At 50.8% G+C, this 27,927-nt stretch overlaps 2 protein-coding genes across 9 annotated transcripts in view; one reads left to right on the forward strand and one right to left on the reverse strand.

Moving 5' to 3' along the window:
* Positions 1-16,349, forward strand: part of TTLL5 (tubulin tyrosine ligase like 5) — a 300,979-nt gene extending 284,630 nt beyond the window's left edge. For 4 of the 7 annotated variants that reach the window (XM_045451557.1, XM_045451567.1, XM_045451574.1 and 1 more), the window contains one exon: positions 1,819-2,232. Coding sequence is in view for 3 of the 7 variants with exons in the window: in XM_045451567.1 (XP_045307523.1) it covers positions 1,819-1,841 (23 nt within the window). In the remaining 4 variants the exon portion in view is untranslated. Of the gene's footprint in view, positions 1-1,818; positions 2,233-2,643; positions 3,813-15,965 lie in introns of those variants that run through there. The other 3 variants (XR_006705160.1, XR_006705161.1, XM_045451565.1) reach the window with 2 other exon arrangements.
* Positions 5,241-27,564, reverse strand: TGFB3 (transforming growth factor beta 3). Of its 2 annotated transcripts, XM_045451587.1 has the most exons (8): positions 26,593-27,561; positions 26,097-26,244; positions 18,087-18,250; positions 17,652-17,781; positions 12,335-12,442; positions 9,536-9,707; positions 7,289-7,442; positions 5,241-6,414 (listed from the first exon to the last, which is right to left on the reverse strand). In XM_045451587.1, exons 2-8 carry the CDS (start codon positions 26,200-26,202, stop codon positions 6,256-6,258), a joined length of 993 nt encoding a protein of 330 aa, XP_045307543.1. In that variant the 5' UTR covers positions 26,203-26,244; positions 26,593-27,561; the 3' UTR covers positions 5,241-6,255. The 2 variants fall into 2 exon arrangements, with proteins under 2 accessions (XP_045307543.1, XP_045307542.1); XM_045451586.1 differs by having other exon boundaries at positions 26,097-27,564.
* Positions 27,565-27,927: the final 363 nt, after the last annotated feature.

A 27,927-nucleotide genomic window follows, 5' to 3' on the forward strand; every position in this document is an offset into this window, starting at 1 on the left:
AAACAAACCATCCATCTTGGGATGCCTGGGTGGCTCAGTCGGTTAAGCGTTTGACTTCGGCTCAGGTCATGATCTCACATCTCATGAGTTCAAAGCCCCGCATCGAGCTCTGCTGACAGTGCAGAGCCTGCTTGGGATTCTTTCTCTCCTTCTCTCTCTGCCCCTCCCCCACTCACTCTCTCGCTTTCTCTCAAAATAAATAAATAAACTTAAAAAAGAAAAAGGAATAGAGTACTGCTACATGCTACAACATGATGATCCTTGAAAACATCACGCTAAGTGAAAGGAGCCAGACACAAAAGACCACATATTGTGTGATTCCACTCATATGAAATGTCACGAATCGGCAGATCTATAGAGACTGGAAAGATTAGTGGTTGCCTGGGGCTGGAGGATGAGATGTGTGAGAGTGGTGATGGCTAAGAGGCATGGGGTTTCACCTTCTTTCAATGAAAATGTTCTGGAAGTGATTGTGGTGGGAGATGCACAACTCTGAATATACTAAAGCCACCGGATTATACACATTAAATGGGTGAATTGTGTGGTATGTGGCTTATAGCTCATTGAAGCTGTTTTTTTTTTTTAAATCAATAAACAGTAAACTCAGTAAGAAAATAAGCAAAAGCCATGTCCAGACATTTCGCAGAAGAAAAAACATGTATGCGCCATAGATACTTGAAAAGAGGCTCAGCTTCATTCCTTTTTTTTTTTTTTTTTTTTAAGCTTATTTATTTTGAGAGAAAGAGAACGCGCATTGGGGAGGGTCTCAATCTCACAAGTCTGGAGAGATCTTGACCTGAGCAGAAACCAACAGAGGCTTAACCTGACTGAGCCACCCAGGCGTCCCTCGACCTCATTCCTAATTGGGGAAAACGCTAATTAGAACCACAGTAGGACACTTGACTGGCAAATATTTTAAACTAGGCAACACCCCTTCTCCACCGGTAGGTGAGGCAGAGAAGCAGGGGAAGCCCATCCAGTGCTGTGGGGGTAGAGGGTGAGCTGGCGCAACCACTCTGGAATGTAATACGGCTTCGTTTTTTAGAGAGTTGAAGAGGCAAGTGTCGATGACCCAGCGGTTACGCTCCTAAGTATATAACTGAAGAAATTCTCCCAGCTGTGTGCTGAGATCACATGTAATAATAGTTATAGCAGCACTGGGAAATTGAAAACCACATAAAACGAAACGACATGTATTTAGGGATATGAGTATATGTGGTGAATAAACCTGTTTTTAAAAAACAAACAGGGGAAGGATAAACACAAAATTGAGGAGAGTGGAAATGGGCAGGCAATGGGAGGGCCTCACAGGGGACTCGGGGTAATGGTAATGTCTTTGTCTTAAACCAGGTGACGGGATGTAGGTGCACATATGGGGGATAGGGACAGGGGTACAAGGCAGAGTGTATTCTGACAACCTGCTATTCGGCAGAGTTTCAGACACGCTCAGAGGTGTGCATAGAGCAGTGTTTCCATGCAGTTCGATACTGAATGCTAATTGTGCTGGCCCTACACTTCTAGCAAGGATTCACATATTTTAGCATCTTCTGTTTAAGAAGCAAAAGGGATAAAATGTTCTTGGGGTGGGGAGAAGGGGGAAGAAACTAAGCAGCACACAAAAAAAGCAGCAGAACCAGAGTGTGTCAGAAAGGTTTCCAAGTGGTTAAAATGACAGGTCTTCAAGTTCAAGGTGAACTTCATTTATTTGGCCACAACTTCCTTAGTCTTCCGTAATGCTGACTAAACCAGACGTTATTGTAAGGTAGTGAAACCCCATGTCCTCATTTAGGTCACTTAGCGGTTGGTTCTTTGTTTCAGATCCTGCTCGCACTAAAAGATGAGCCACAACCGCACTGGGGAAGAACCTATTTGCTGTCCCGCTACTGCCATGGGTGTGTCGGAGGCGCTGCGAGGGGTCCATGGTATTTTTTTTTTTTTTTTTTTTTTTTTTTTTTTTGCTGCCTCAGTCCCCAGAGCCTTCAAGTGGCGGTGGCAGTACATTATTGCCATTCAGCCACTCCAGACTTTTCCCGAGACAACAGGAAAACACATCGGCTGGGTTTTGATTGAACTTGGCAGTGGGGACGTTCCACTGATACGTTATGTACCCCATCAGAGCACACATGTATCTTTTACCCCTTTTACCTCCTCCCCCAACCTGCTTAGGTCTTCTCTGTCCCTCTCCTGCTACCACACAGAGACGATATAAAAGAGGCTCTTTGGCTATTTGCATTTTGCTTCCTCTTCTTTTCCAGATTGCAGTATTAAGCTTTACTTCCTACAAGCCTAAAACCCCAACAACAGTATCTACCACAGTTGTTCTTCCCTTTTCTGAGGGTTTGGGGGAAGGGGGAAGCATACATCACAAGTTTCCCAGAGAGCGGAGAAAAGTCGGTGTGCTGCTGACCACATGAGCCATGGTAAGGGCACCCTTTGGAATTACTGATTTCTAAAATTAATAAAGTAATTCTATTTTTATTTTCTTTTTTTCCATTTACTAATTTCCCCCAACAATCAGTACTCACACACGAGCCTGAAATGGGGCCAACTTGGTGTTTTATGCCCTTGCTGGGCAAGTTTTGAAACTCTGTTTTAGAAATGCAAACTCGGAAAGAGAGGTTTTATTCTTCCATTTGGTTTCAGCAGATGGCGGGCCCAGGCCGCTCCCCGCGGGCAGCTCCTGTACCTGGGAAGCTCGTATGTGCAAATGTGTCCGTTGTCAGCCCGCAGCAGACAGGTCCTCTAGTGGCCAGTGGATCTGCACCCGTAAACAGTTCGTCAGAAGGAGGCCGCACAGCCCCTGATGGCTTTCCACTTGACCTCTGCTCCCTTGCCCCCTCACCTTTCCCCGGCCCTCTCTCTGGCTTCTGTGGAAGAAGAGGTTGAAAGGTGGGCTACAGAGCCCACCGAAGGACTGACTTAGCTGCCCTGGGGAGTACTGGGCGAGGATCCAGAGTCTGGGGTTTCTACAACAGGGTGCTGTAGACTCAGCATGGAAACCCCAAAGGAAGAATGACACCCAACAAGGAAGAGAGAAAAGGGACTTTATTGACTTCTTAGCGAACGAAAACAGGTTTGAGCACACTGAAGCGTCTTGTTTGCGTGTGAGGGATGAAGACCCTCACTTTGCGGGAGAAGAGAGAACGTATTCATGGGATTTCTGGTTAGTAGCTTGAGGTCCATCTTAACCGTTTGCTAATTTGGTTGTGAATTGGTTAACGGGAGACAAATCGGAGTTCCTTCATGATTCCCTAAGTGGTGTGTAGAACCAGGAAATGAGATGTTTGGGGAGACTCAGCATATGGATCTTGTGGGAGAGGATAAGAGGGTATGAGCCCAGTTTAAAAACCAAAAAACAAAAGACCTTTGAGACCTACTAGACCGCTTGGAATTGCCCTAGGTAACCGTCAGAATTGAGTCCTCAACCTGATTTCTTACGGCACTCACCACTTGCTTATCCGGTGTGAGACCAGACTCCAGATCTCTCCTTCATTTAACCAAGTGCTTTTCACATCATCTCTCCTGTACTGGACTTCTTGTGGCAAGTCCAAGTCTTGGTAATAAACAAAACAGATCATACGATCCGCCCCCCCACCTCCAACAACCGTGTCATTTCCACGTGTCCCTACCTCCCTTCCCCCAAAACAAGCGTGTATTTTTTTTCAGACAGACAGACAATGGTTCAAGTTTCTGCAGTGCCTATAAGTGGCATGTGGAATGCAGAGACTGGACTTCAGACCCCCGTCCATATTTGTATCTGCTGGTAAAGATAAGAATAGAGCTCTAATATAAAAAGAACATTTGGAATCACAGTGTGTTCTGTTTTCTTTGGGATACTTCAAGAAACATATCTCATTGCCTCGGTTCATTAGGATGAGCCACAGGCCAACATTTTAGTGATGTCCTATGAGGTTGGATAAGAAGGAAGGTTTATTCCAGGGTCAGAAAGAGTACTCCTTTCTTCCTTAAGCCTTAAGTAAGGACCAATGATGTCAGGTATAAGCTGCTCAAAATGGAGCTTTTAGGCAGCCTGGACCTTCCCCCAGGCCTAAAGACACCTCCAGAGCTGCAGCCTGAAGTTGCACATTTTTAGTAAACCCTTGGGTGCTTCTCCTGCCCACTGAAACTTGAGAACAGCTGCCACGAGTGAGTAGACTCTGAAGCTTGGGATAGCAATGGCCCATGGCCACAGGGCTGGCCCCTCTCTAGGCCCACTAGCTTCCCTGGGTAGGATGGACCACAATCCCAGGAGCCATGAATTTAGGGCAGGGACACAGCCCCCAAAGTACAACGGGATCAAGACCACAGGGGACAAAGCCTTAGAGAAGCTCTTAGGATTGGTTGAGCATGGACAAAGCGAGAAAGAAAGACTTAGTGACCAAAGTCAGGAGTTCAATCCGGGAGAACTCCAGAAGGAGCAAGATACATCTCCATACACACACACATACCACACAGACCCTTCGACCTGCAAATTTTAGCTTCAGATAGACTTTTTCACCAATGGCACGGTGATTTCAATAGAGGAACATGTTTTTGGGGAGCTGCTAGGTGGTTCCTCACTCATTGCAGATGGTTGCTTCAGGTGGACGTCAATGCCACAGTGGAATTCTGCATTGCTCTGGGATCTGGGACCTCGAAACAGAACTGTGGGATTGTCCTTTCCCCGCCCTCTCCCATCCCTAAATCATTGACAAGAGGCCCTCTGTCTGTAAAGGGTTTCCTGGCGAGCTTAACCTGATAACAGAATTAGCCTCGTCTTCTTAGGCCATTTGCCAGACAGTTTCTCTCATTCTCCACTGATGTGGCAGGTGAGATCAGATTTTCAAAAATGATGTTCTTCATGGATAGTGAATGTACAAACCAACACACTTCCACGTACAAGGGCTCACCCCAAGTGATTTTGGCCCACAGTTACACTTTCTGCCCATCTGAGCCACTGCCACTGCCTCTGTGTGTGTCTGAGAGCAAACTACTTCACGAGAAGGAAAGGAAGGAACACCAATAACAGTTGAGTCTTCTCCCTCCGATGGCAGAGGCCGTGTAGTTTACCGGTGTCCAGGGGACTCACACTAAGCAGTGTGCTCGAGATTCCCTGCCCCGGGCTCCCGTTCCCTCTAGTTAGTGGATATGAACAGGGAATTAAGAAAAGAGTGATTAAGGATATGCGTCCAGTCAGACTTCCACCTTAGAAAAGGCTTTTTACTGTTCTAGAAACAATCTTCCAGAAGATGGAAATGATCCAAGATTCCCCAAAAATATTTATTTATACAAAGATTTTGAGAGTAATATTTGTATTTGTCTTTATACCTCAGTCTATGTGTCTGGGGCCAAGTCGTGTGGCGCATTTGCTGCTTCCCCGCATGCCTCACCCGTTCTAGCACCTGCTTCCAGGAACACCAGATGAACACAGGGTCTTGGGGGATAGAGGGGAACCCATAATGCCCCAAGACTGCACAGACCATAATCCAGATACGTGCACCCTGACCTGGACGGTGTCTAGCCAGATGTCCAAGGGGAAATACGGTCGAGGAAGAAGGCGAGAGGAGGGGCCCAGAGGGCGGGCAGGAGAGCGTTCATCCCGCCCTCCGCTTCTGAGTTCGGCGTGTCCATACGGCCCAATCCAGTTGATGGCCCGGGAACGACATTACCTGGATTTTCTCCCTGTAATGACCCTCGGTGCTGACTGATGTTGAGAGGACCATTTGCAAAAAGCAGATTCATCCTTAATCCCAGGGAGTACGAGCTACAAATCTGGGACACCGTCTAGGTAACCTGCCTGAAGGAAAATGCTTGCCTTGTCTAAAGTGATCCAGGTTCCCTAGAGCAGATGTGGGGCAGCGATGAGCCAATCTGACCTCAGAAGCGTCTTCCAGCCTGGCCCTGTCCCGGCCGTTCTCTGCCCTTCCTCCTCCCTAGGGTTTCCCAGATCCATTGCCACACCATGTGTCAGGTGCCGACTCGCCATCCCTCTTCCTCCGTCCCCACCACGTCTGTCTAGGTCACAGAAAATCTGTGTATTCTGAAGAGTTGGGCCTTCCCCTAACCAAACCCACACTTTCTTTACCACAGTGATTCTCAGAGCCAGCAAGAAGGAGAAATGTCCCAAAAGGGAACATCCGTCTCAGCCATTTGCCTGGAGCTGAAGGTTGCGGGCTCCAGGCCTCTAGGTGAGGAGTGTTGCTTTTGTGTGTCCCGAGGAGCAGGCAGTCAGGCAGTGGCGGTTCTCTTTCCTCTCTCTCTGTCGCAGGCGGGCTCTCAGCTACACTTACAGGACTTGACCACCATGTTAGAGAGCTGTTCCACCTTGGGGGTCCTCCCGACATAGTACAGGATGGTCAGGGGCTCCAAGTCCTGGGGCACACAGCAAGGTGAGGCAGAGGCTTCGGGATTCAGGGTGTTGTACAGTCCCAGCACCTGGGGAGGACACATCATTTAGAGGTTGGCAAGCCAGGCCCCGGGCCGAGAGCCCTCCGCAAGTTCTGGGGGCCGCTCCAGAGACGGGGCGAGTGGTAGACTGGCCAGCCAGGCTATTTCGGTTTGGGGGAACCTCTGTACCGGTTTGAGCATTATCAGGTTAAGCTTGTAACAATTATCGGGCGACTTTAACGGGATAATGAGATTTTCTCTGCTGTTAAGAAACGCTCCTGTATCGGTGTTCCTAGCTGCGACTGGCCACTTTGGTGAGAAGTGATCTCACTAAACGCTGCTTTGGGCCATTCAGTAAGCGCCAGAGTGGGGCCCCAGACCGGATGCAGTAATCATGAGCTATCGGGAAACACGTTCCACAAATTACTGCCCTAGCTTTGATTCCCCTTGAGGGAAAGAAAGGCCAGCAGCTAGTTTCTCCCTTTCTCTTCCCATTGTTGCATATTAGCTTCTTCTGTGTGCTTTGCATTATCTTTCAAAGTAACTTTTCTGCATCCAAGAGGCTGGAATTATCAGTGTTTGAACGGATGGTAGAAGCCTCTTTTCCCCAACACTCCCTGCTAGCTGTGTGCAGACATCTTTGACATACAGGGTGGGGTGTGACCGTTAATTTCCAGAATGGTACAAGAGCTTTAGAACAAATTTTAAAGTCTGGTGGAAACCATGGAAGAAATTTTAAAGGGCACAATGTGACGAGGTAGAGTCGGGCCAGGGTGCCAAGATCAGAACCTTCACAAAGGGATTTTACTCGCCCTGGATCATCATTCGCTCATTCCACATTCAGTCCGTCACGCATTCAGTTGAACCAGTGGCCGGGCGGCTCCGCCCCAGCGCCCCGCCTGGCATGAGCCCCGCCCCGTACCGTGCTGTGGGTTGTGTCCGCACTGCGGAGGTAGGGGCAGGGGCCTGAGCAGAAGTTGGCATAGTAGCCCTTAGGTTCGTGGACCCATTTCCAGCCCAGATCTTGTCGGAAGTCAATGTAGAGAGGGCGCACACAGCAGTTCTCCTCCAAATTGCTACAACGAAAAACATTTAGAGACAATCAACCTAAAGGAAACCACCCATATAAAAGAACTTCACCAACGGCCCTCATATTTGTACCTGGAGTCCTTCCAGGTCATCCTAAGAGGTGGTCCTAATCGATGGAATCCCAGGTTCAAGTGCATTGAGCAGTATATACCATAAAGGCATTTTCTTGGTCCCAAGGACACAACAGGCAGATACAGATGATGCATGAGGAAGAGAAAAAAGGCAAAAGTGGACCTGCCCCCTTTTTCATGATGGATCAGAGCAGAGCCTTAAATTGCTTCACATAGAACCAAGCACTGAATACTCTTAGCCAGCTCAGTTTTCTTGAGGTTGGTTTCATTGTTCCCTTCCTAATGTGCACCCAACCAGACGTGAACTCTAAGCTCATGCCGCTCACATACAACCTGAGACTGCTCAGACTAAACCCAGGGGCCATCAAATAAAAATGAAGGGTATCCTTCCATTAGGCTCATGATTCACCCCAAGTGCGATTATCAGGCCATTTCAATTCTGTTCCCTGCAGAAATCCATTTGGCGGTAACTCTTGCCAAGTGGGCATCTAGCCTGTTCTTCAATGTCTGCTGAGACTTAAAACTTACCACTTCCAAAATCTGGCTTCTTGTGGGTTCCGAGGGTGGACCATGGCAGACACTCTTGGTTATCTATTCAGTAGCCATCCCTACCTCCCTTCTCCCTTGCCACCTCCCATCACAAGAGTCGAGAGCACCATTTTCCTGGCCTCTCTTGCAGGTAGGGGTGGTCATGTGACCCTGCAATGACCAATCAGACATAAGGAGAAGTATGCAGAGGGTAAGGGCAAATTCTGGCAAAAACATTTTGATTCTTTATAAAAGTCACAGATGGGAGAGGAGAGCTTCTGGCTCTGCCTCTTCCCCCTTCTTTCTTGTCTTGAGCCTGGACAAGATACCTGGAGCTTTAGCACTCACTGCAACCATAAACAAGAAGATGAAAAGCAAACCAACATAGTAATCGTGGTGGCCTGCAGAGAGAGAAAGCCCGTATTCCCGATGGCATAATTAGGCAGCCAGCCCAGCCCTGAGCCTGCTGCTGTGGGCCTATCGTGAACAAGAAATCCTTTGGGGTTTAGGCCACTGTTCCTTGCAGCCAAGAGCATCCATTCCTAACTGATTAAGAGCCACACAGAACAAATCTACACGCCAGCCTTCAGACAGTGGGTGCAACGTCACTGCTTCTGTTACACCTTCAAGCTCAACAGCCTGAGTTCACTCAGTTGTTCCTCGTAAGACGTGGTCGTAGATCTGAAAAATTTCCTAATTCATTCTCCCCCAGCTCCATTCAGGCATCCCCCTCTCCAGCCAGACTGACCCATGCGTGCTCCTTCCTTCCTCCGCCCATATCCCTACAGGTCCAAGCCTCACTCACCCACGGAGGCTCAAATTCCACACCCTTCCAAAGCCTTTCCTGCATCCACAACTTCTTGTTCCAAATACTTCAGGCACTCGATCTTTCAGACCTTCTCATGGATGTGGGCATTTTCTACCTTTCAGTAATTGCTGTGTGTGCTTTATCATCCCCTCCCTTATGAATGAAGAGCTAAACTAGATCAGAGAAGAGGCTCTTTCTTTTCCTCTCTTCCCAATGGCTACGTAGTCCTTCTGAGTTAGTTCATTAATTTCTCCGGCTCAAATTCCCCCGGAAAGGGGAGGCTGCCCTACTCCCCTCACCCAGGAGCATCCTTAAGCAGCTCATAGGGAACGGAGCACTTCTTGTGTGGGAAGTTCTCCACTCATCTCCCCCATGCACAAACACCCCCTACAAGTCCTTTAAAACACGAAAACTGCGGGGAGGCTTCGGCCAGGTATCTCCGATCCAAACTGTCTGAACAACACTCTCCTCATTTCCTTCACCTGGGCCCTCACAGAGCTGGGCTGTGGAGAAACAGTAGGGCTCCCAGAAAAACAAGAACACCTCTGTAAGAGGGTTTGTGAATCGCATCCAGGACCCCCGGGTTAGCACCGCTTAAGCCTAGGGACTGAGCCACAGCAGGTGCACCGTAAACGTCTCAGGAGTCCCGGGTCGTGAGAGGGCCCCAGCTCACCGGAAGCAGTAGTTGGTGTCCAGGGCCCGCTTCTTCCTCTGCCCGCCCTGGCCCGGGTTGTCCAGCCGGTGCGGGGGAATCATCATGAGGATGAGGTGAGGGTTGTGGTGGTCCTTCTGCTTCTTGAGGCGCCCGAGATCCCCACGGCCATGATCATCCTCGCTGTCCACACCTGCAGAAGGGAAACAGGATGACAGTCTCCTGTCTAAGGAAGGCAGAGTGGAGGCTGTGTTCTCACCCCATCCCATCTCCGCCCCGGAGGAGGGGCAGTGCAATCTCTGCAGACGGTGTCGGGAGAAGCACGGCTTCATGCTAACATCTAGCTGCAGGAAGGGGAGGACCGGGTGGAGGGGCTGGTCGCACAGGAACTCCCAAGACACCCGTGGTCGGATCCCCTCATGACTCCTGTGTGTACATCTTTCAGAATGCAGACAGCCCTTCCAAGAGGCTTCCTGGTATCTCAGGGACCCATGAAGCTTCCGTAGAGAATCCCAGACACATTGCTTTGTGCTGTCGGTGTAGATTCTGAGACTTAGAATCTTGGGGTGTGAGTTTCCTCTTATCATCTGAATCGGTCAAGACAGCACAGAAGTCTTACCCATAAGGTAAGGTGTCTCCATTGAAGGTAGCTTTAACGGGAGCCAGAGGAATGAGACTGAATCATCGTTAAACTTGCACGTGCACTAGTCGTTTCACAGAGTTCTCACTATCACGCTCAGGTGAGATAATGAAGTATATGACACACAGATTAGCAAATAAACTCTCAGGCTGGGGGGACCTGCTATTTCATCTAAAAAGGAGAAGACTGAGGACTGAATTAGTCTCAACTAAAAGGAGATCCATTTTGTGACAGGCAGCTGCCAGCTGTTCATCTCCACCAAGGATAGGAACACGAGGAGCTTAATTTACACAGTGACGGAAGGGACCCTGGACCCCACAAAGGGGCACTAGGACCATAAGAAGAATGGGAGGCCTGGATCTAAAATTCCCTTTTCTCCACATTGAGAAACCACCTCACACGGGTCAGAGTGGCTACAATTAATGACTCAGGAAACAACAGATGCTGGCGAGGATGCGGAGAAGCAGGAACCCTCTTGCACTGTTGGTGGGAATGCAAACTGGTTGCAGCCGCTCTGGAAAACAGTGTGGAGGTTCCTCAAAAAATTAAAAATGGAACTACCCTAAGACCCAGCAATAGCACTACTAGGAATTTATCCAAAGGACACAGGAGTGCCCATCCATAGGGGCACATGGACCCCAGTGTTTATAGCAGCACTTTCAACAGTAGCCAAAGTTATGGAAGGACCCAAATGTCCACCAAGGGATGAATGGATAAAGAAGATGCGGTAGATCTGTACAATGGAATACTACTTGGCAACGAGAAAGAATGAAATCCTGCCATTTGCAACAACGTGGACGGAACTGGAGGGTATTGTGCTAAGTGAAGTAAGTCGGTCAGAGAAAGACAGAGATCGAATCTTTTCACTCATATGTGGAACTTCAGAAACTTAACAGAAGACCATAGGGGAAGGGAAGGGGAGAAAGTAGTTTCAAACAGGGAGGGAGGAAAACCACAAGAGACTCTTAAATACAGAGAACAAATTGAAGGTGGATAGGGGGATGGGGGAGAGGGGAAAATGGGTGATGGGCTTTGAGGAGGGTGCTTGTTGGGATGGGCACTGGGTTGTTGTATGTAAGCGATGAATCATGGGAATCTACTCCTGAAGCCAAGAGCACTTTATGCACTGTACATTAGCTAACTTGACAATAAATTATAAAAAAAAAATTTTTTTAGTAAAAAATAAAATTCCCTTTTCTGCGGCACATGGGTGGCTCAGTCGGTTAAAAGTCCAACTCTTGTTTCAGAAGCTCAGGTCATGATCTCCCGGTCATGAGATCCAACCCTGCATCAGACTCCATGCAGAGCACGGAGCCTGCTTGGGATTCTCTCTGTCCCCCTCTCTCTCTGCCCCCCCCCCTCAAAATAAACTGTAAAAAATAAAAAATAATAAAAATAGGCTCTGAAATAGAGCCCATGAAGGGTAAAGGCCCAGGGCTGGGAGCCAAGAGAGGCCTGCACCTTTTCCCAGACAAGACTCTGATCTCAGGCTCTGGCTTGGTTGGTTTGACCTTGAGGAACCACCTGGCTTCAGGCAAGCCTCAATTATCCAAAATGGGACTATGAAAGGAAAAGAGAACTTCGCTGACATCCAGATATTGTCCACAGATTGCACGCCTTAGAAACATATTGGAAGACCACAGAAGACTCTTAACTATTTCTCTATCTCAATACAAACACCCTGAGCCCCAAAGCGATCATTCACACCCAGATGACTCCTGGGTGGGAATCAGGGTGCCTCTGTAACATCTGGAAAGTTCAGTAGTCAGATCACCACAGTTCATTTCTTTTAGGGAAGGGAAAGACAACAGCGATTTGTTGAGTGTTCGCGGTACTGGGTTTTACATTTGTTATCTCGTTTAATTTGTGTGATAACCCTATGAAAGAAGCATTCTCAGCTCCATTTTACTGACTGAACTCAGAGAGGCGGACCCGTTGGCGTGCATGACTATACCCCTCTTCCCAATGTAATACTGTCTTCCAGATGTTAACATCTTCTATCTATAAACTGAAAGTCACGCCCGTTGTCTTTGGGGCAAAGCAGAATTACTCAAGTACAAAACAGTTGGCCATCTCTGTGAGGGAGCTTGGTTGCTTCTCTTGGGGCCTGGTAGGCGTCTCCTGTTCTATGCCATCTCATCAACTGCCCCCACCCCCACTATACACATCCATTTTGTTACCTTTGAATTTGATTTCCATCACCTCATGAATGTTTTCCAAGATGTCTCCATTGGGCTGAAAGGTGTGACACGGACAGTGAATGCTGATTTCCAGACCTAAGTTGGACTCTGCAAAATAAGACACGGAGTCAGTGAGAAAATTCTTTATGTGATGCGGAAGTGTGCCCATCACCGTGCCTGTGGGCCAGGGCTCTGCTCCCATAGGCAGTCACGGGAGCTGAGTAATACCGAGGGTCACCGAGGACAGAAAGTGCCGCGAAGGCTACAGTGGACCTCCACACATGCGTTGCCACACTGCACGTGTTTCTGTTATGTCACGAACAACCAAATAAAGGCATAAAGGGAAATTAATGGGAAGGAGAATTTTCAAGGTCATCTATTTTCAAAGGATGGTAGTGGGAAAAACTGTCACCCACCTCCTTGGGGGGAAAAGAATGAGGACATAAGAGGAAGAAAAACAGCCATCACACCCCCTAGGTGTTTGTTGGAAGAGGGGATATTCGAGCCAACCTACTGAGGAAAGATAAAGTAAGAGGCAGGGGGACTAGGAGAGGCCAGGGAAAGAGGCTGGCTGAAGAACTTTAGAGCAGAGAGGCAGTGATTCAAAAGGCCACAGAGTCCACCAGATGGGAGGAAGATGGGACAGTCTGGGCCATAGGATTAAGTCAGGAAGCAACGCTAGAGGCAAGGTCACCTGCACACAAGCAGCGGTATCAGTCTAGGTAGAAGACGCCAGCCTTTCTACCAGGGCCATGATTGTGGGTGTAAATGGACTGGTAGATTCCAGAGGAGATAAGATGAAAATCACAGTTACCCTTGGCCATATTTTCTTGAAGGGATAAGGACATAATTGGGTCAAAGTTACTTGGAAGTTTCTTCTCTGGGAATCTTTGTTCACTTAACAGCGAAGCTGGAGATGTGGATGGCTCGCTGAGGGAAAACGAACAGCTCAGGAAGACAATTGTGAAACCAGAGCACAGGCCACAGAAGATGGCCAATGGCCAAGGCCAATGGCCCAGATGATATGAGCTCAGAGAGAATCAGCAGGAGGAAATCTGGAGGTGCCAGGGTTTGTGGACTGAAACTCGGTGTAAGACTACCAGCTGTAGCCCTTACTCCTATTAGTTGTGGGATCGAGGTGTTTTGGTTACTGAAATCGGGGAATCAAGGAAATTAGTAAAAGGGGTTGGGTAAAGTAGGGGGGGGGAGGAAGAATAAAAAGAGTTCAAAACATTTGAACTGGATCCAGGAATTCTGTGCAGGGAAACCAGGAAGGATCAGTGTCATATCAGTTCTGCAGGGTAAGACTCAACTAGGGAAGTTCTGTTGACCCGGAGGCAGCAGCAAGCTGTGGTATAGGAAAGGTCATGAGGAATGGACCCTTCTGCATTCAGGGTCAGCATCTCAGCAAGCTGATTGATTTACTGCGTCCCAAGCTGTAGGGGGGCAGCAGTTCTGTGTGAGCATCCAGCCTTGGGACCAACCTGTGGTCTTCCCGATATCTGGTGTCACCAGGGAAAACCCCAGAGCCCAAACCATCTCAGCACCCTTCTCATGCACAGAATGGCCCAAGTTCAGAGGTTCTGGTCACTGTGAGGCAGGCCTGGATCCCTTTTTCCATAAACTCCAGAACCCAGTCTCCTCTGTCCTGCTCCAAGCCAGGGCAGCCTCTAGGACATACTGACCCTTGCTGAGCTTGAAGACTTCTATTCCAGAAGGTTAGCTCTGGTGGGGAGGGATGGGACTAATATAACAAGGAAGCTGAGGCCCAGCCAGAGAACAGGGAGTGAACAGAGACGGAGCTGTAGCTGTGTTTTCTTCCTGGTTTAAGGCCATTGAGGGAAGGAGCCAGGGAGGTTGAAATGGGCTACAGAGTGTATTTCCTAGTACTCAGAAGGGGCCAAGGCCAAGAGAGACCTGGAGTGGACGAGTTCTGGGATTCTGTGAATTAGAAAGTCAAGGTGCAGACAGACGTGCTGGGGATAGTTAGGTCTTAGTGTCAGAGATGGTGGCCTGGCTTGGCCAACAGGCTCTGTCTGTGTAGAAAACTCACCGTGATGATAACAATTACCAACATTTGTTGGGCATTCTATGTCAAACGCCACTTTAAGACTTTACATGCATTAATTCATTCAATCTTTAAAATAATCCTACAAAGTAGAGACTACTACTACCCCCCATTACATAGATGAGGACCCTGAGGCTTAGAGAAATTAAATGGCTTGCCCAAGATGCCCAAGCAGTAAGCAGTAGAGCCAAGATGCCATCACCTGATGCTGGAACCATCCTAATTGTTTGAGACAAGGAGGGATAAAAAGTGGGGCAATAGAGACTACCAAAGGAAGATGCCTGTGTTTTTCCAGCATCCGCCCCCCACCTGCCCCCATCCTAAGCTATGAGGCTAGCTGTGCTCCCCGACAGGGCTGCTGGGGGATGCCTGACTCTGCACGTGGAGAAACTGCAGACCTTGTAGAGCAATAAATAGCCCAAGGGTCTGAGGACCCAGGCCCCTAACTCTGGATAGGGCTCCAGCCGGCTCCGGGACCTAGAAGGCAGCCTGGGAACCTAGCGCACGGTAGGCTCTCGGATGTTTGCTGAATGAATACAAGACCCTATACGTGACTCGGCTTCCTCATCAGTCCACACCACCAGTTGTTCCATTTGGAGTCCATCTGCTGCCTCGTTTGGGGCCACGAACTCTGAAAAGACTCCTGAGCTCTGCATAAGTAAAGGTCTGTGTGTGATTCCCCTGTACGAGGGGCGGGAAGCATCTGCCTAAGTGGGAACTGAAGGTTCCAATGAAGGACTAACCTCAGAATTGGCAGCAGTGGGGATGGTGGGTGGGGGACCCACAGGTTTTATTACGAAATTATCTTTTTGATGTCTCAAGGAGGATGGAAATCATTCTCCGCGCAAACTTCTCATTGAGCTCTGCAGCTGGGAAAATAAGAACTCCTTCAAGTGCCCAGGGCTTCAAAGAAATCCAGGTGGAGCTGATCAAAATCAGACAGGGAAGCTAAGAGATTAATTTCCCCGGCCTCTCCTTTCTGCAGCCATGTCAGGCTCTAGGTGGAGTGCCGTCTGAGTCAGAATTCCCAACTGTGCTGCCCACGGCAGATCCCTGTCCCGTGGGTGCTCCTAGGCTTCTGGCTTTGTGCTCAGTAGGGGAGATAGGATGGAGCTCCCAGGTACCCCTGGGGGTGAGGCAGGACCTCCAGCCCGCGATCAGCCAGCTCAGCCATCAGGTGATGCCCCTTCGATGAGGACCTATAAATTCGGACGCCTACAGAGCCCAGGCAGGTGACATAAGTGAGCGGAGCTAGCCAGCGTATCATGCTTAATGGGGACTGCCGGCCTCACTCTGGGGGGTAGCGGTGGGGACCGGGAGGGCCTACAGGGGTGTGAAGAATGTGTGCCCCACCTCAAGAGGTGGCCACTACTCCTCTCCCATGGATCGTTACCAGGAAATCTTCCCACTTTTCTAGAAAATCCAGAATTCCAGGTTTTATGTGAAATCTCCTGACTTGAAAAACAAAACAAAACAAAACAAAACTGCGGGCCATTATTTAATTTACAACATTACGTGGGCCGAGCCTTAGTGCGTTAACCCCTGGTTTCCCAAAACATCAAGGACAGGGAAGGACCCACCAGCTCCAGGGACTCTGGACATCAGGACGTGGATGGACTGTGCCTCTGTGGCAGTGATGACGGAAGAAAACTCTTGGCAAGAGGGGGAGAAGGGACAGACGAGCCCGCCATAGTCACCTGCTCCCCACTGAGCATCATCCAGACAGTACCACCAGGTAAAGAAGGGGAGAAACAGCACAGCGTGATGTTACGAGGCACCATGACTGCCAGTCAGGACACTCTGGTTCTGATCCAGGCTGGATAACCCTGGTCAAGTCACTTAACCTCTCTGGGCCCCAGTGTCCTCGTCTGACCTAATGAAAGCTTACTCTTGTGTAACAGGCTGAAAGCCATGAGGTTCTCTCAGATACATTGTATCCTTAACACAGCCCCGTGAGGCATGCAGGGAAGGGACCAGTACCTGATTTTCCAGGTGAGGGAACACAGCAAGTGGGTGAGAAATTTGGGATGGGTGAAGTTTGATACGGCGATGGGACAGCTCTCCTTGGATGACGACCACGCTTTCCGAGCTTAGTTGGCCCCAGCAGAACCTGCCCCCGTATCTGCTCTTCTCCCCACCTTCCCCGTGTCAGTAAGTGTCAGCCACCCGGGGGGTTCCGTCCACAATCAGAGAAGACGTTCTCCTGTCTTCACACCCCATGCCTCACCAGCCCACCCAAAATATACGACAAATCTGTATCCTCTCCACGCCCACGGCCGCCACCCTAGTCAAAGCCCCTTTTGCCCTCATCCGGGCTGCTGCAGGGGCCCCTACATGGTCGTTTTGTTTATTATTTTTGAGAGAGAGCATGCGCGGAGGGGAGGGGCAGAGAGAGGGAGACAGAGGATCTGAAGCAGGCTCTGCGCTGACAGCAGCGAGCCCGATGCGGGGCTCAAACTCACGAACCGTGAGATCACGACCTGAGCCACCCAGGCACCCCCCAAACTGGTTTTCCTACTCCTTCCTTTGACTTCATGGCAACCAGAGGGACCTTTTAAAGATGGAAAAGATATAAAATCACCTCAGTCCACATCCCAGCCCTGCTTGGAATACTCCAGGGCTTCTCACCACACGTGGAATGAGTCCTAAAACCTGACCATGGCCTCACAGGTCCCAAATGAAATGGCTCCGGTGACCTCTGGCCCCCCCAGCTCACTCCGTTCCAGCCACATCGGTCCGTGTGCTGCCAGAACAAACCAAGCCTGCTCCTGCTCGGGGGCCTGGGCCTCACTACCTCCTTCGCCCAGCATATCCCTATTGAAACTTTTTCATCACTCAGGCCTCGGTGCACACACTCCTTGTCACAGAGACCCTCCCTGATCATCTCATGTCAGACTGCGCCCTGTCATCACCACAGTGCCCTCTATGTTTCATGCTACTCATCACTGAGATTCCTATTCATCGATATGTTGCCTTGTGTAGTGTGTGTCTCTCCCACCAGGAAGGAAGCCCGATGGGATAGGGACCTCACCGGCCTTGTTCCCGGCTGCATCCGCAGTAAGCCACACTTAATTTTCTTCGTAAGTATCGGTTGCGTGAACAGATGAAGAACACAGCGAATCGATGGCAGAGCTAGCATTTGAACCCAGATCTGCGACTCTTCTGGTTTTGTCCTCTTCCTTCTGTTTCGGAAATGACCAAGGGACCTGAGGGATCCTTCCCAAATGCTCAGGCTGAGAGTCAACCTACCTCTGCGCAAGAGCCATTCCCGCACGGTGTCAGTGACGTCGAAAGACAGCCATTCGGCGGTGCCCCGTGTGGGCAGATTTTTGCCACCGATATAGCGCTGTTTGGCGATGTGCTCATCGGGCCGGAGTATCTGGAGGGCGGAGAAAGGAGTAAGCGGCCCAGGCCGGGACAAGGACGGCAGCACATGTCACAATGCAGAGGGGCACGTGAGGGGAGCAACAGGAAACTGAAAATTCCTGAACGCTCCTTCAAACGCTTAGCTAATGCTTAATCCTCTCAGCGACAGACGCACGTACAGAAAGCAAGACTCCAAGAAGGCAGGATTCACACCCAGGCCTTCTGAACGGTGCACAGAGCAGAGGCCTGCAGGGGCAGGGGAGCCGGCTTTCCCCATCTGTCCCTGTCCGTGTGGCTTCTGTTCCGGGAGGGGCTCACCTGGAAGAGCTCGATCCTCTGCTCACTGCGCTTAGAGCTGGGGTTGGGCACCCGCAAGACCCGGAATTCCGCTCGGAACAGGTTGGTTCCGTTTTTCTCCACTGAGGACACGTTGAAGCGGAAGACCTTGGAGGTGATCCCTTTGGGGCAGACGGCCAGCTCATCTAGGAGATCAAGCAAGCAGGAGAGGTGCAGTAAGTGTGTGAGTGAGACCCCGCAGGGTCCCACCCATGACCTCCCTAGAGGCGTGAGGCCCCAGGCCTGAAGGCGGAGATGGGAGGAAGATCTTGGTGAAGGCCCCAGTCAGGAGCAAGGAGCCCCGGGAGTCCCGGGACCGGCACTAATGACTGGCTGGTCAAAGGCAATCGCCACTCCTCCCACGGCCTCGACATCCCAACTGTGGCAGGCTCTCCAGCCTGCTTTGCTACTCTTTTAGAAAACACACGTCCTCAAAAGATCTCAGCAAACCCCCTGGCGGTTTAACCATCTCACAGCTACCTGCCCCATGCATCTGTTCGTTCCTTTGGGCGTTCATTCATGTATTACTCGTGCACTGAGCACATACTATGTGCCAAGCGCAGCGCTGACACTGGGAAGCAAAAATGAACAGACGTGCCCCTGCCTTCAAGGAGAGTCATGTCGGGGGGGCGGGGGGCGGCGGAGGGAGGATCTTAATACAAGGGCCCACATAACGGGATGAGCGGAAAAGTGTTGAAGGCCTTTGGAGAAGCCCAGGAGTTGGGAGGGACCAGAGTAGGGAGACAGCAGGGAGCACCTGATGTGATCTGGGTCCTGCAGGAGGAAAGGGTTCGAGGATGGAGAGGAAGGGATTTTCCATGGAAGGACTGCTGGAAACGAAGCAGGGACAGGAGGAGATGCGAGTAAGAGGAAGCAGCCAGGGGAGGGCCCGCGAGACAAGGTCAGCACAGCAGGCTGGGGAGGCTGAAGTATCAGCGCGAGAGGCTGGATTTCATCGCGTTAGCAGTAGGGAGCCATGGAAGGTGTTAGAAGAGCAGTGCAGTGACTTAATTAACACTGTGTTTTAGACCCAACGAGGCAGCATCAGTATGGCCAAGAGCCCACACATCAAGTCTGGCAGACCCACAGATGTTTCTTCAGACAGAGCTGGGCCATCCCCACTGACTCCTTTCTAAGGATTTCTGACTTTGACAGCACGTGCTCTGCCAGCCTCTGTCACCGTGCTGGCCTCTCCGTCCCTGTCCAGAAGACACGAGGCAGCAGATGCTCTTTCCCCACACCTCGGAGCCAGATGAAGAGAAGAGAAAGATCCTGTGTCTTCTCCTGCACACTTTACAACCTCAAGGTCGGAGCAGCATTAACACCCAGAGAAAAACTTTCTACCCAAACGGTAATAATAGCCAGAACTTGAAATTCAAGCTCATAGACCCAGATTCCACACATAATGGACATGGCTGGAATGAGCTCATAATCACCCCGAGGGGTGGTGTAGGAAGTCACGGACAAGGCGGGAAGGATCAGAGGCTTGGAAACAAGCAAATGCGCTACTGATCTTGAGGAAAGGATGAGCGAGTGTTTCTGGAAATTGCCATCTGGTGGGCCCGACACTGGTTCTTAGAAAATTAATGGAACAGATGTTAGGAAAACAAATGTGTGAATGCCGGCTAATGAAGCCCTGCTTAATAACTGGCTTCGAAAGAACAAATATTGCCAACTATTCCCTAAATTATTGCAGATAGAACCAGAGAGAGGCACCAGCGTGAGCAGTTTAATTTTCAAGTTTGCCCGTTTGAAACCGTCCGGACCTGGGTAGGTTCCTCAGACTGGCCACCCTCTCAAGTACTCGCACGCTTGGTTCCTGAAGGACCTGTCATCAGCGTGGCTTCAGTTATAATAGCACCTCCAGCAGCTGCTGAAAGGGGGCATAAAGCGTATGTCCACACGACGTGCACACTGCTGTGGAAAAGAAGATGGAACAGAAGACGGCGCATGCCAGTGAGGAGAGTCAGAGGGGGGTCAAGACAGCAGGAAGCCGGGACACGCGGGCAGCGATGAGCTAAGAGGGTCTTTAGCACACCCTTGTAACCATCCCTCCTTTGCTTCTTCCAGCCCATCAATCAGATATCTGTTCCCTATGACGGACTCCTCTTGGTGGGAACTTCAAGGAGATTTCAAGAAGGAGGTGGAAGGGTCATTTTTTATCACTGGGATCTACAGGTTTCTAGCAGAGGTAGAACGGACGCTGGGGCGGGGCGGGGGGGGGTGGGGTTTCCTTGGTTGACACAAGGAAATTGACCCTATCAGTAAAGCTCAGACAGAATCGTTGGGGATTACAAAAGAACTGCCTAGGAGAGAAAAGAAAACGTAAATATAATCTTGGCAATTAAACCCACTGAAGAATGATGCTGTTTTAAGTAATCTGTGATAACACCACCTTACATTGCACAGAGCTCTTATTAACTCATCTGACCCTCGAACAATCCTCGAGGAGGACGAGAAGTCAAATTGACCATGTTACAAATGAGAGCGGCGCCTGGGTGGCTCAGTCGGTTGAGCGCCTGACTTCGGTTCGGGTCACGATCTCATGTTCATGAGTCTGAGCCCCACGTCGGGCTCACTGCTGTCGGAGCAGAGCCCGCTTTGGATCCTCCTGTCTCCCTCTCTCTCTCTCTTTCAAATAAAATTTTTAAAATTGCAAATGAGAAAATTGAGTGTCAGGAAATTTAGCGGGTAGCACAAGTGGTATTTGAACCCAGGTCTTTGGACCATACCTTTTTTATTGAAGTGGGGAATCTGGAAGTTGGGGGGCCCAGAGAGATCTAGTGGAGGCACAGTTTCACCAACAAAATGAAGGCTTCCCTGAAGTGGGCCCAGAGTGCCAGCTTAGGCCTAAGCAACAGCCAAGCCCCGCTCAGTTCTGTGGGTAAGCCGTGCTTCTGCAGGATGCTGGTATTATTGGGAGCTGGACTAGAGGATCCACCTTTCAAATTACATTATGACCAACTTTTTCCACTGCGCGAGAAATACATATATTGGTGGAGGCCCTTTCCCCCCCTTTTTTCCTATGAGGAGAGAGAAATAAGCAAAGAATATTCATGTAGAGTTTTCACACAAAAACGTGGAAACAGCTGACCGTGTTTCGACCATGCCTTTTAAAATGTTTTCAGACACCGGGGCTCCTAGATGTGCCTTTGCTTATATACATCATTTCTGCATGTAAAACCCTGCGGGTTCCAATGACAGCATGCATATTTCAGTGCGGCCAAGCTTCTTCACCCTGGCTACATGTTAGGATCACCTGGAGAACCTGAAAATACATGATGCCTGGCCCCATTTGCCAGAGATGCTGACATGCTGACTACCTTGGAGTGGGTGGGTCCAGAGTTGTTTTTCTTTTCTTTTTCTTTTCTTTTCCTTTCCTTTCCTTTCCTTTCCTTTCTTTTCCTTTCTTTCTTTCTTTCTTTCTTTCTTTCTTTCTTTCTTTCTTTCTTTCTTTCTTTCTTTTCCTTTTCTTTCTTTCTTTTCCTTTTCTTTCTTTCTTTCTTTCTTTCTTTCTTTCTTTCTTTCTTTCTTTCTTTCTCTCTTTCTTTTTCTTTCTTTCTTTCTCTTTCTTAAAGATCTCCAGATGATTCTGATGTGTAGCCAGAGTTGAGGGCCACAGTTTATAGTGCTCTGCAAAGGGTACCATGGCTTCCAGATGTTCTAGAAGTATGAGAAACCACACTCCAATGATTTCACCATTAAACGGGTTAACCTTTAAACGTATTAGACATGCAGTTGGACCAATGCATCATTTGAAAAATTTTTGAATTAGAAGCCCATCAACATGTTAAGCCCATGTTACAAGTTGGGAAATTTCACAAAAAGATCCAGATTTTCTGCTCTTCTGGGTAACGGCAAGGTCGAGGCAAGCTGGACCCACATTCCTAAATGCAGAAATCAGCAGGGACTGAGCAGCGGGTACCCTCTTTTAACAGGGCGTGGGCGCTTCCAGCTCCCCCCGCCCCATCAGCCTCTTGCACACCCTATTCTCTCCTCGACCCCGAGGCCAAGTGTCCTGTGTGCTCCGTCATGGTGTTGGCGTTTCTTCCAGATCCTTCGTATTAGCTGGGCACTTGTGTTTTCAGCTCCTTAAGGAGAGGTTTTGCCCTGCAGTTCACTGAGTCTTAAGCCTCAGTGAGCTTAAGGATCAATGGGGTGCTTTTCGGAAAGACAGACTCCCCAGGACCCCACGCCCAGATTCTGATTCTGTAAGGGTGGGCTTGGGCCTGGGAATCCACATTTTTTACATTTACCTAGCCCTTCTAGGAGAAACACTTGACCCAGCGTGCAGAGGGCACTGGCCCTTAACACAAATGAATTCTTGTGATACAAAATATCTTTTTTTTGTTAATTTTTTTTAACGTTTATTTATTTCTGAGACAGAGAGAAAGACAGAGCATGAGCAGGGGAGGGGCAGAGAGAGAGGGAGACACAGAATCTGAAACAGGCTCTAGGCTCTGAGCTGTCTGCACAGAGCCCGACGTGGGGCTCGAACTCACGGACCGCAAGATCATGACCCGAGCTGAAGTCAGATGCTTAACCAACTGAGCCACCCAGGTGCCCCACAAAATATCTTTTAATTTTCAGAATGAAAAAATCCAAATCCAAAAGTAGCATCCAGGAAAGAAAGGCTAAAATATCAAGTTTTCTCTTTGCTCAGGAACTCCGGGTTTGCCGGCTGTCTTAGAGCCACCGCTGGATGAAAACAAGGGTCTCCCGCCAGACACAGATAATTACGAGCCAGAAGTTAAAACAACACCTACGCTGGTGATATCTTGATAACAAGGATGACAAAGGAATGGAAAAGCCTGTGTCTTTCCCCACCACGTGGGGCAGAGACAGCCTCCACAGAGCCAACTCCTGGTGAATTATAAAAGGATTTCCAGAGTCTTGCCTTCACTGCTGAGGCTGTTGAATCATCCCAGATGTATACATAAAATTGCTTCAGCTGCGAGAGAGCTTAGAGATGATCTCTGACTTTACAGATGAGAAAACTGAGGCTCAGAGAGGTGACCTGACTAATGCCATCTGGTGTGGTTGCTCAACCAGCTTGAGGCTCTCCGTTAGATAAAGAACGCCCTTCCGTTGAATCTGGGAGAACGTCTGTGACGATATCAATCTCCTGGCCATAACGATAGGCGGAGCTAAGAAAGAACACACCCAGTGGTCCCTGTGCGGTCTGCCACCAGGGTTACAAAGAGCTCCTACCTGCTCCTGCTTGGTCCGATAGGTGATTTGCTCATATTGTAAATCAAAGTGCTATTGGAGCCTTGAGGTCAAACGTGGGGCTTAAAACGTTTATTTTACACACTTGGGTTAGTGCCTAACAGCGTGCATTCTGCAGGCAGAACAACGTCTAGGTTAGAGCCCCTGCTCTTTGAGGCACATTACTTAACTGATGCACGTTTCTGTGTCCTCATCTGTAAGGCAGAGAATCGGGGTTCCTCTCTGACAGGGCAGAGCCAGAAGATGGGCCCTCTCCTCTGTGCTCACCGTGGTGCCCTTCCTCCTGCACACGGGAAACGATTCCTTGCCATACTTTGCTCTCCAGGCTCCCCTATGTCCTTACGCCAGCTCCTGCTGTCACTTCCCTCTAAGTGCCCCTCCACTGGGTACAGGAGCAGGCTGGGAATGATGAAACATGGAAGCGAATGCGATCTCATCACTTCCCCCCAGAAGCTCTGGCACCCAGACCCTGCTAGGGTCCCGCCACGGACCCAGTGCCACTCTAGGACACAGCCCTCGTGAGCTCAGGACGGGCTTCCCTCACCCCAAGCCTCTGAGGACGGCCTTCTGCTTCTTCTCAGCATCTGCCCCGCTGCCTCCTTTATAATTAGTGTGCCTTCTGCGTCTGCCTCTCTGGGGCTGGCTCGGCACCTGACCAGCTGCAGGGCGGGCCCAAGCCGCGTCTGCTCAGCCTCTGTGTCACCTCCAACAGCTGCAGAGAGTCTGGGCCTGCTTCCTGTTTGCACCTGCAAGCCTCCACGGCATCGCCCGTGTCCCACTGTGCCCTGGCCCCTCCACAATATCCCAAGTAGCATCTTGCTCCCTGTGCCAGGCTTGCTCCCAGCCTGACCAGGCTCTGTGGCCTGAGGGTCGCCCCTACCTGCTAGGGTTCTGCTGCTGCAGGCCGAGCTGCCCAGCGTCCGTGGGCCCTTGCCCTCGCTCTCCCCAAGACTGCTCGCTACCTGTGTCCTGAGTCTCTGTACAAAATCCACACCCACTGGCACCCATATGCCCTCGCATGCATCTGGCCCATTCATTCTCGGCTCTGGATTCCAGGCTGGATGCGCCCTTGTGACTCAGAATCCCTCCTCCCTGGGACTCCACCTCCTGACCCGGATCGTAAGGTCCGAGCCCTTCTCTCTCACCCTGGGTTCTCTTCAGACCTCTCCTACAGGCCTCAGTTTTCCACCCTCGTGGCCGCTATCTCCGGACTCGGTGGTTGCCCAGGGGGTTGGGGGTTCAGCCATCCAGGTGCTGGTGCCTCTGGGAACCGTGGGCCCCTGGCAGAGGCTGAGCCAGACCCATGGGAGGACCCCGGGCAGGATGCACTAGCCCTGCCTCTTACTCCGGCTTCCGCCCCGCACGGTAGCCACATCCTAAGGCAAGGCGCTCCAGGCGGCCACAGGAAACGGGAGTGGGAACCCCTCGCCAGTAACCACAGGCTCCTGGACCTGGCATGGGCCGGCTCCCAGTAGGGCCTTTTGCACCTTCAGCTGGAGCTGCTCCACCCACCAGCCACCTACTCCTCTTCCTCCTCTGCAGCCAGGTTCCTTTCAACTTCCCAAGTTCCCCCACTGACCCCCCTCACCCTGCCTGCTCCCTGCAACTCCCACTCCCCACTGCCAGGTGGGCCTGGAAGAGGTAGTCCGGGTGGTGAGGACACCTGCTGGTAGGAAAAGCAAACAGAGCTGCTCCCAGGGTCCCTGGCCCAGCGCGGCTCACATTCCTCCTTCTCGGGCTGTCAGTTTCTCAACATCTGCCAAATCTCTCTCTCTTGTATTGAGGTTTTTTAAAGGTCCGTTCAGTAAACACACATGACTTCCACACGTGTACAAACACACACACGCAGACGTCTCACCCAGAAGCCTCCCAGCCTCTCAGCACAGACGGGAGCCTCCTGGGAGGACACACTCCCAGACATATGTCCTCTCTGCACCCACGGCCACACCTCCCACCCACTCTTCCCGTGACACGCAGACACAAAAGGGCGGCCAGCAGTCATGTACACGTCCAGAGCCACAACCCTGCTCTCCCCGTGTCCACAGGCCTGGAAGACGCCCATTTTGAGCACATGAATCTGTCTACTGTACAAAGCCAGACTACACATCACCCTGAAGCACTTGTACGTGTGAACGTAGGTGCGTGCCTTTCAACCATGCTCACAGCTCACGTGGGTCATGTGTGTGGCATAGACCGAAGGGCCTAGACAGCAAGAAGCTGGATCTTGCCTGGGCTTCAAAAAGCTTGACAGACATTAATCTAGGGCAAGTGTACCCTTCTTCCCAAGGACTGGAAAAACTAAACCAAAGACGCGTCACAATGAGTGGCGAAAACAAGGGAGAAGACCGAGGTCTCCAGACTCGGGGAGCTATAAGGGCTTTCAAGAGACCCGGCCCTGTCCCTCTATGGCATCCGTATGCTCGCAGTCACCTATCCCATCACATGGGCCAGAGCACAGATGTGAACAGGACGGCACGGTGCAATTCCAAAGTAAAATCAGTCGAGGATGTGATGTGAGTTCAGCAAGCCACTCAACTCCAGGGCGCCTGGCCTCCCAGAAGCCCCCGGCTCTTCCCACAATGGCCCGGTCTCCCTCCCCAGCCACCCACCCGGCCCCAACTGTGCCTCACGCCTCCTGAGCCTTGGTGTGGGTGATCCCGGGGCACCCTGCTGTGAGGCCCCCGCTAGGCCCCCCCCCCGAGGAACTCCCCACTCCTGCTCAGACCCCCTAGAGCAGACACCCCAGCGAGAACGTGGACTTACTGTGCTCCGCCAGCCCCTGGATCATGTCGAATTTATGGATTTCTTTGGCATAGTACTCCGACTCGGTGTTTTCCTGAGTGCAGCTGTCCTCCCTCTCCCCCTGCATCTCCTCCAGCAGCTCCCGGGTGCTGTTGTAAAGGGCCAGGACCTGGTAGGGGACGTGGGTCATCACCGATGGCTCGGGGGGACTGGTGAGCCTGAGCTTGCTCAAGATCTGTCCCCTAATGGCTTCCACCCTCTTCTTCTTGATGTGGCCAAAGTCCAAGGTGGTGCAAGTGGACAGAGAGAGGCTGACCGTGGCAAAGTTCAGCAGGGCCAGGACCACCAGAGCCCTGTGCAAGTGCATCTTCATGCGCAAGCTGGGGAGAGAGGCCAGGGGGGCTGCGAGGCCTGGCGAGGAGGAGACCCCAGCAGTCGTGCAGAAGGAGGGAGGAAAACCAGGCGGCCTCCCTAGATCCCGAAGACTGAGGCTTGGCAAGAAGGTGCATGAACTCACTGCACTGCGAGAGCTTCAGGACTTCCAGGAAGCGCTGGCAACCCTGAGCGCGAAGAAGCCGACTGTGTGCCTTGTAGCTCTGGGTTTCTTCTCCATGTGTCTAAACAGGTTCTGCTGGGCTCTGACTCCCAGCAGGCCAGGTGGAGGGCAAGCAGAGGGCTGGGAGGGGTGGCGAGGCAGCTGGGAGTGGGAAGGGAGCTGGAGTTTTTCCTTAGGTAAAAATAAATAGAGCGGATATCTGATATTGCCAAATGCCGCTTGGCGATGGGGAGAAAGTGGGTATTTTAAAGAAGGAGCAGAAGGACCGTGGCTGGGTCCCAAAATCAAAATCCTTGCCTTGCCCTGAAGGAGGGTAAGAAAAGAGAATGGAAAAGAAAAGGAAAAAAAAAAAATTGTTTAAAAAAAAAAAAGTCAGATCACCAGTGAGTAGGTGGGGAGAGGCAGGGCTGGGCCGAGCTGGCCCAGCTCAAGGTGGGGGCAGCCCGACACACTTGTCTCTCGGGCACACCATTCATGCTTTCTCTTTTGTTTACACTTCCTCGGGGGCTTTCTAAATGACTTTGTTCACGCTGCCTCTCCTCTTCATTGGCTGGGAAGTGGGGGTATGTGCAATTGGAAGGCAGGGAGAACAGGCCCCAGGAACAATAATCCACTTGGACGCCCAGGGTCACCAGCACCTCAGCTTGTCTTCTCCCTCGGCCATTGCTTCTGTTCCCTGCTTCTCTTTAAAAAATAAAAAGGCAAAGAAAGAGAAAATAGAAGCCAGTTCACTGCACGCCTGCTCCGGAAAGCTGTTATTCCTTCTTTCTCAGGCTTCTTCCCCTATCTCTCCCCTCGCTTGCTCATTCCCTTGGCCTTGGCTTTCTGCTTCCCTCCCTTCCTCTCCCTGCTGCTTCTCCCTCTCCTTCTCCCTCTCTCTCTCTCCCTCTCGCTCCTCTCCCTCTCCCTCTCTCACACACACATGCACACACACTGCTTTCTCTATTTCTCTCTGCTGAAATTTTATACCTCCCTCCCATGACGTCTCTGGCCCGGGTGGGGGAGGGAGGGACCAGCGCACGCAGCCTCTTTTGCAGCACGATTTTAATGTTTTAAACAGGCACAGGAAAAGCCGAGCCCATTTGAAAAATACTTTGCGAGTCCTCTCGCTCGACGTGGTAACTGAACTTTTTTTCCCCTCTTGGAGTCACTCCTGCTACACGTTGACTGTTTTTCTGGAAAGTTACTCCGACGAATCCCTTCCCTCCTTCTCCCCCAGCTCCTTCGCCCTCTCGCCAGCTGTCAGTCCGTCCTCTCGCCTCGGGGCCCGTCTCTCGCTCCGGCCCGGGCCCCCCG

The sequence above is a fragment of the Leopardus geoffroyi genome, chromosome B3 (genome assembly GCF_018350155.1).
Source record: "Leopardus geoffroyi isolate Oge1 chromosome B3, O.geoffroyi_Oge1_pat1.0, whole genome shotgun sequence".
NCBI classification, from domain to species: domain Eukaryota; kingdom Metazoa; phylum Chordata; class Mammalia; order Carnivora; family Felidae; genus Leopardus; species Leopardus geoffroyi.

What these genes read in the sequence shown, in the direction of transcription:
- TGFB3 (XM_045451586.1), bottom strand. Translation starts at nt 26,448, where the DNA reads ATGAAGATGCACTTGCACAGGGCTCTGGTGGTCCTGGCCCTGCTGAAC. An exon ending in GACACCAACTACTGCTTCCG is followed by an intron (nt 7,443 to 9,535) that starts GTGAGCTGGGGC and finishes TTTTCGTTGTAG; the next exon opens with CAATTTGGAGGAGAACTGCT. An exon ending in CGGACACAACCCACAGCACG is followed by an intron (nt 6,415 to 7,288) that starts GTACGGGGCGGG and finishes TGTCCTCCCCAG; the next exon opens with GTGCTGGGACTGTACAACAC.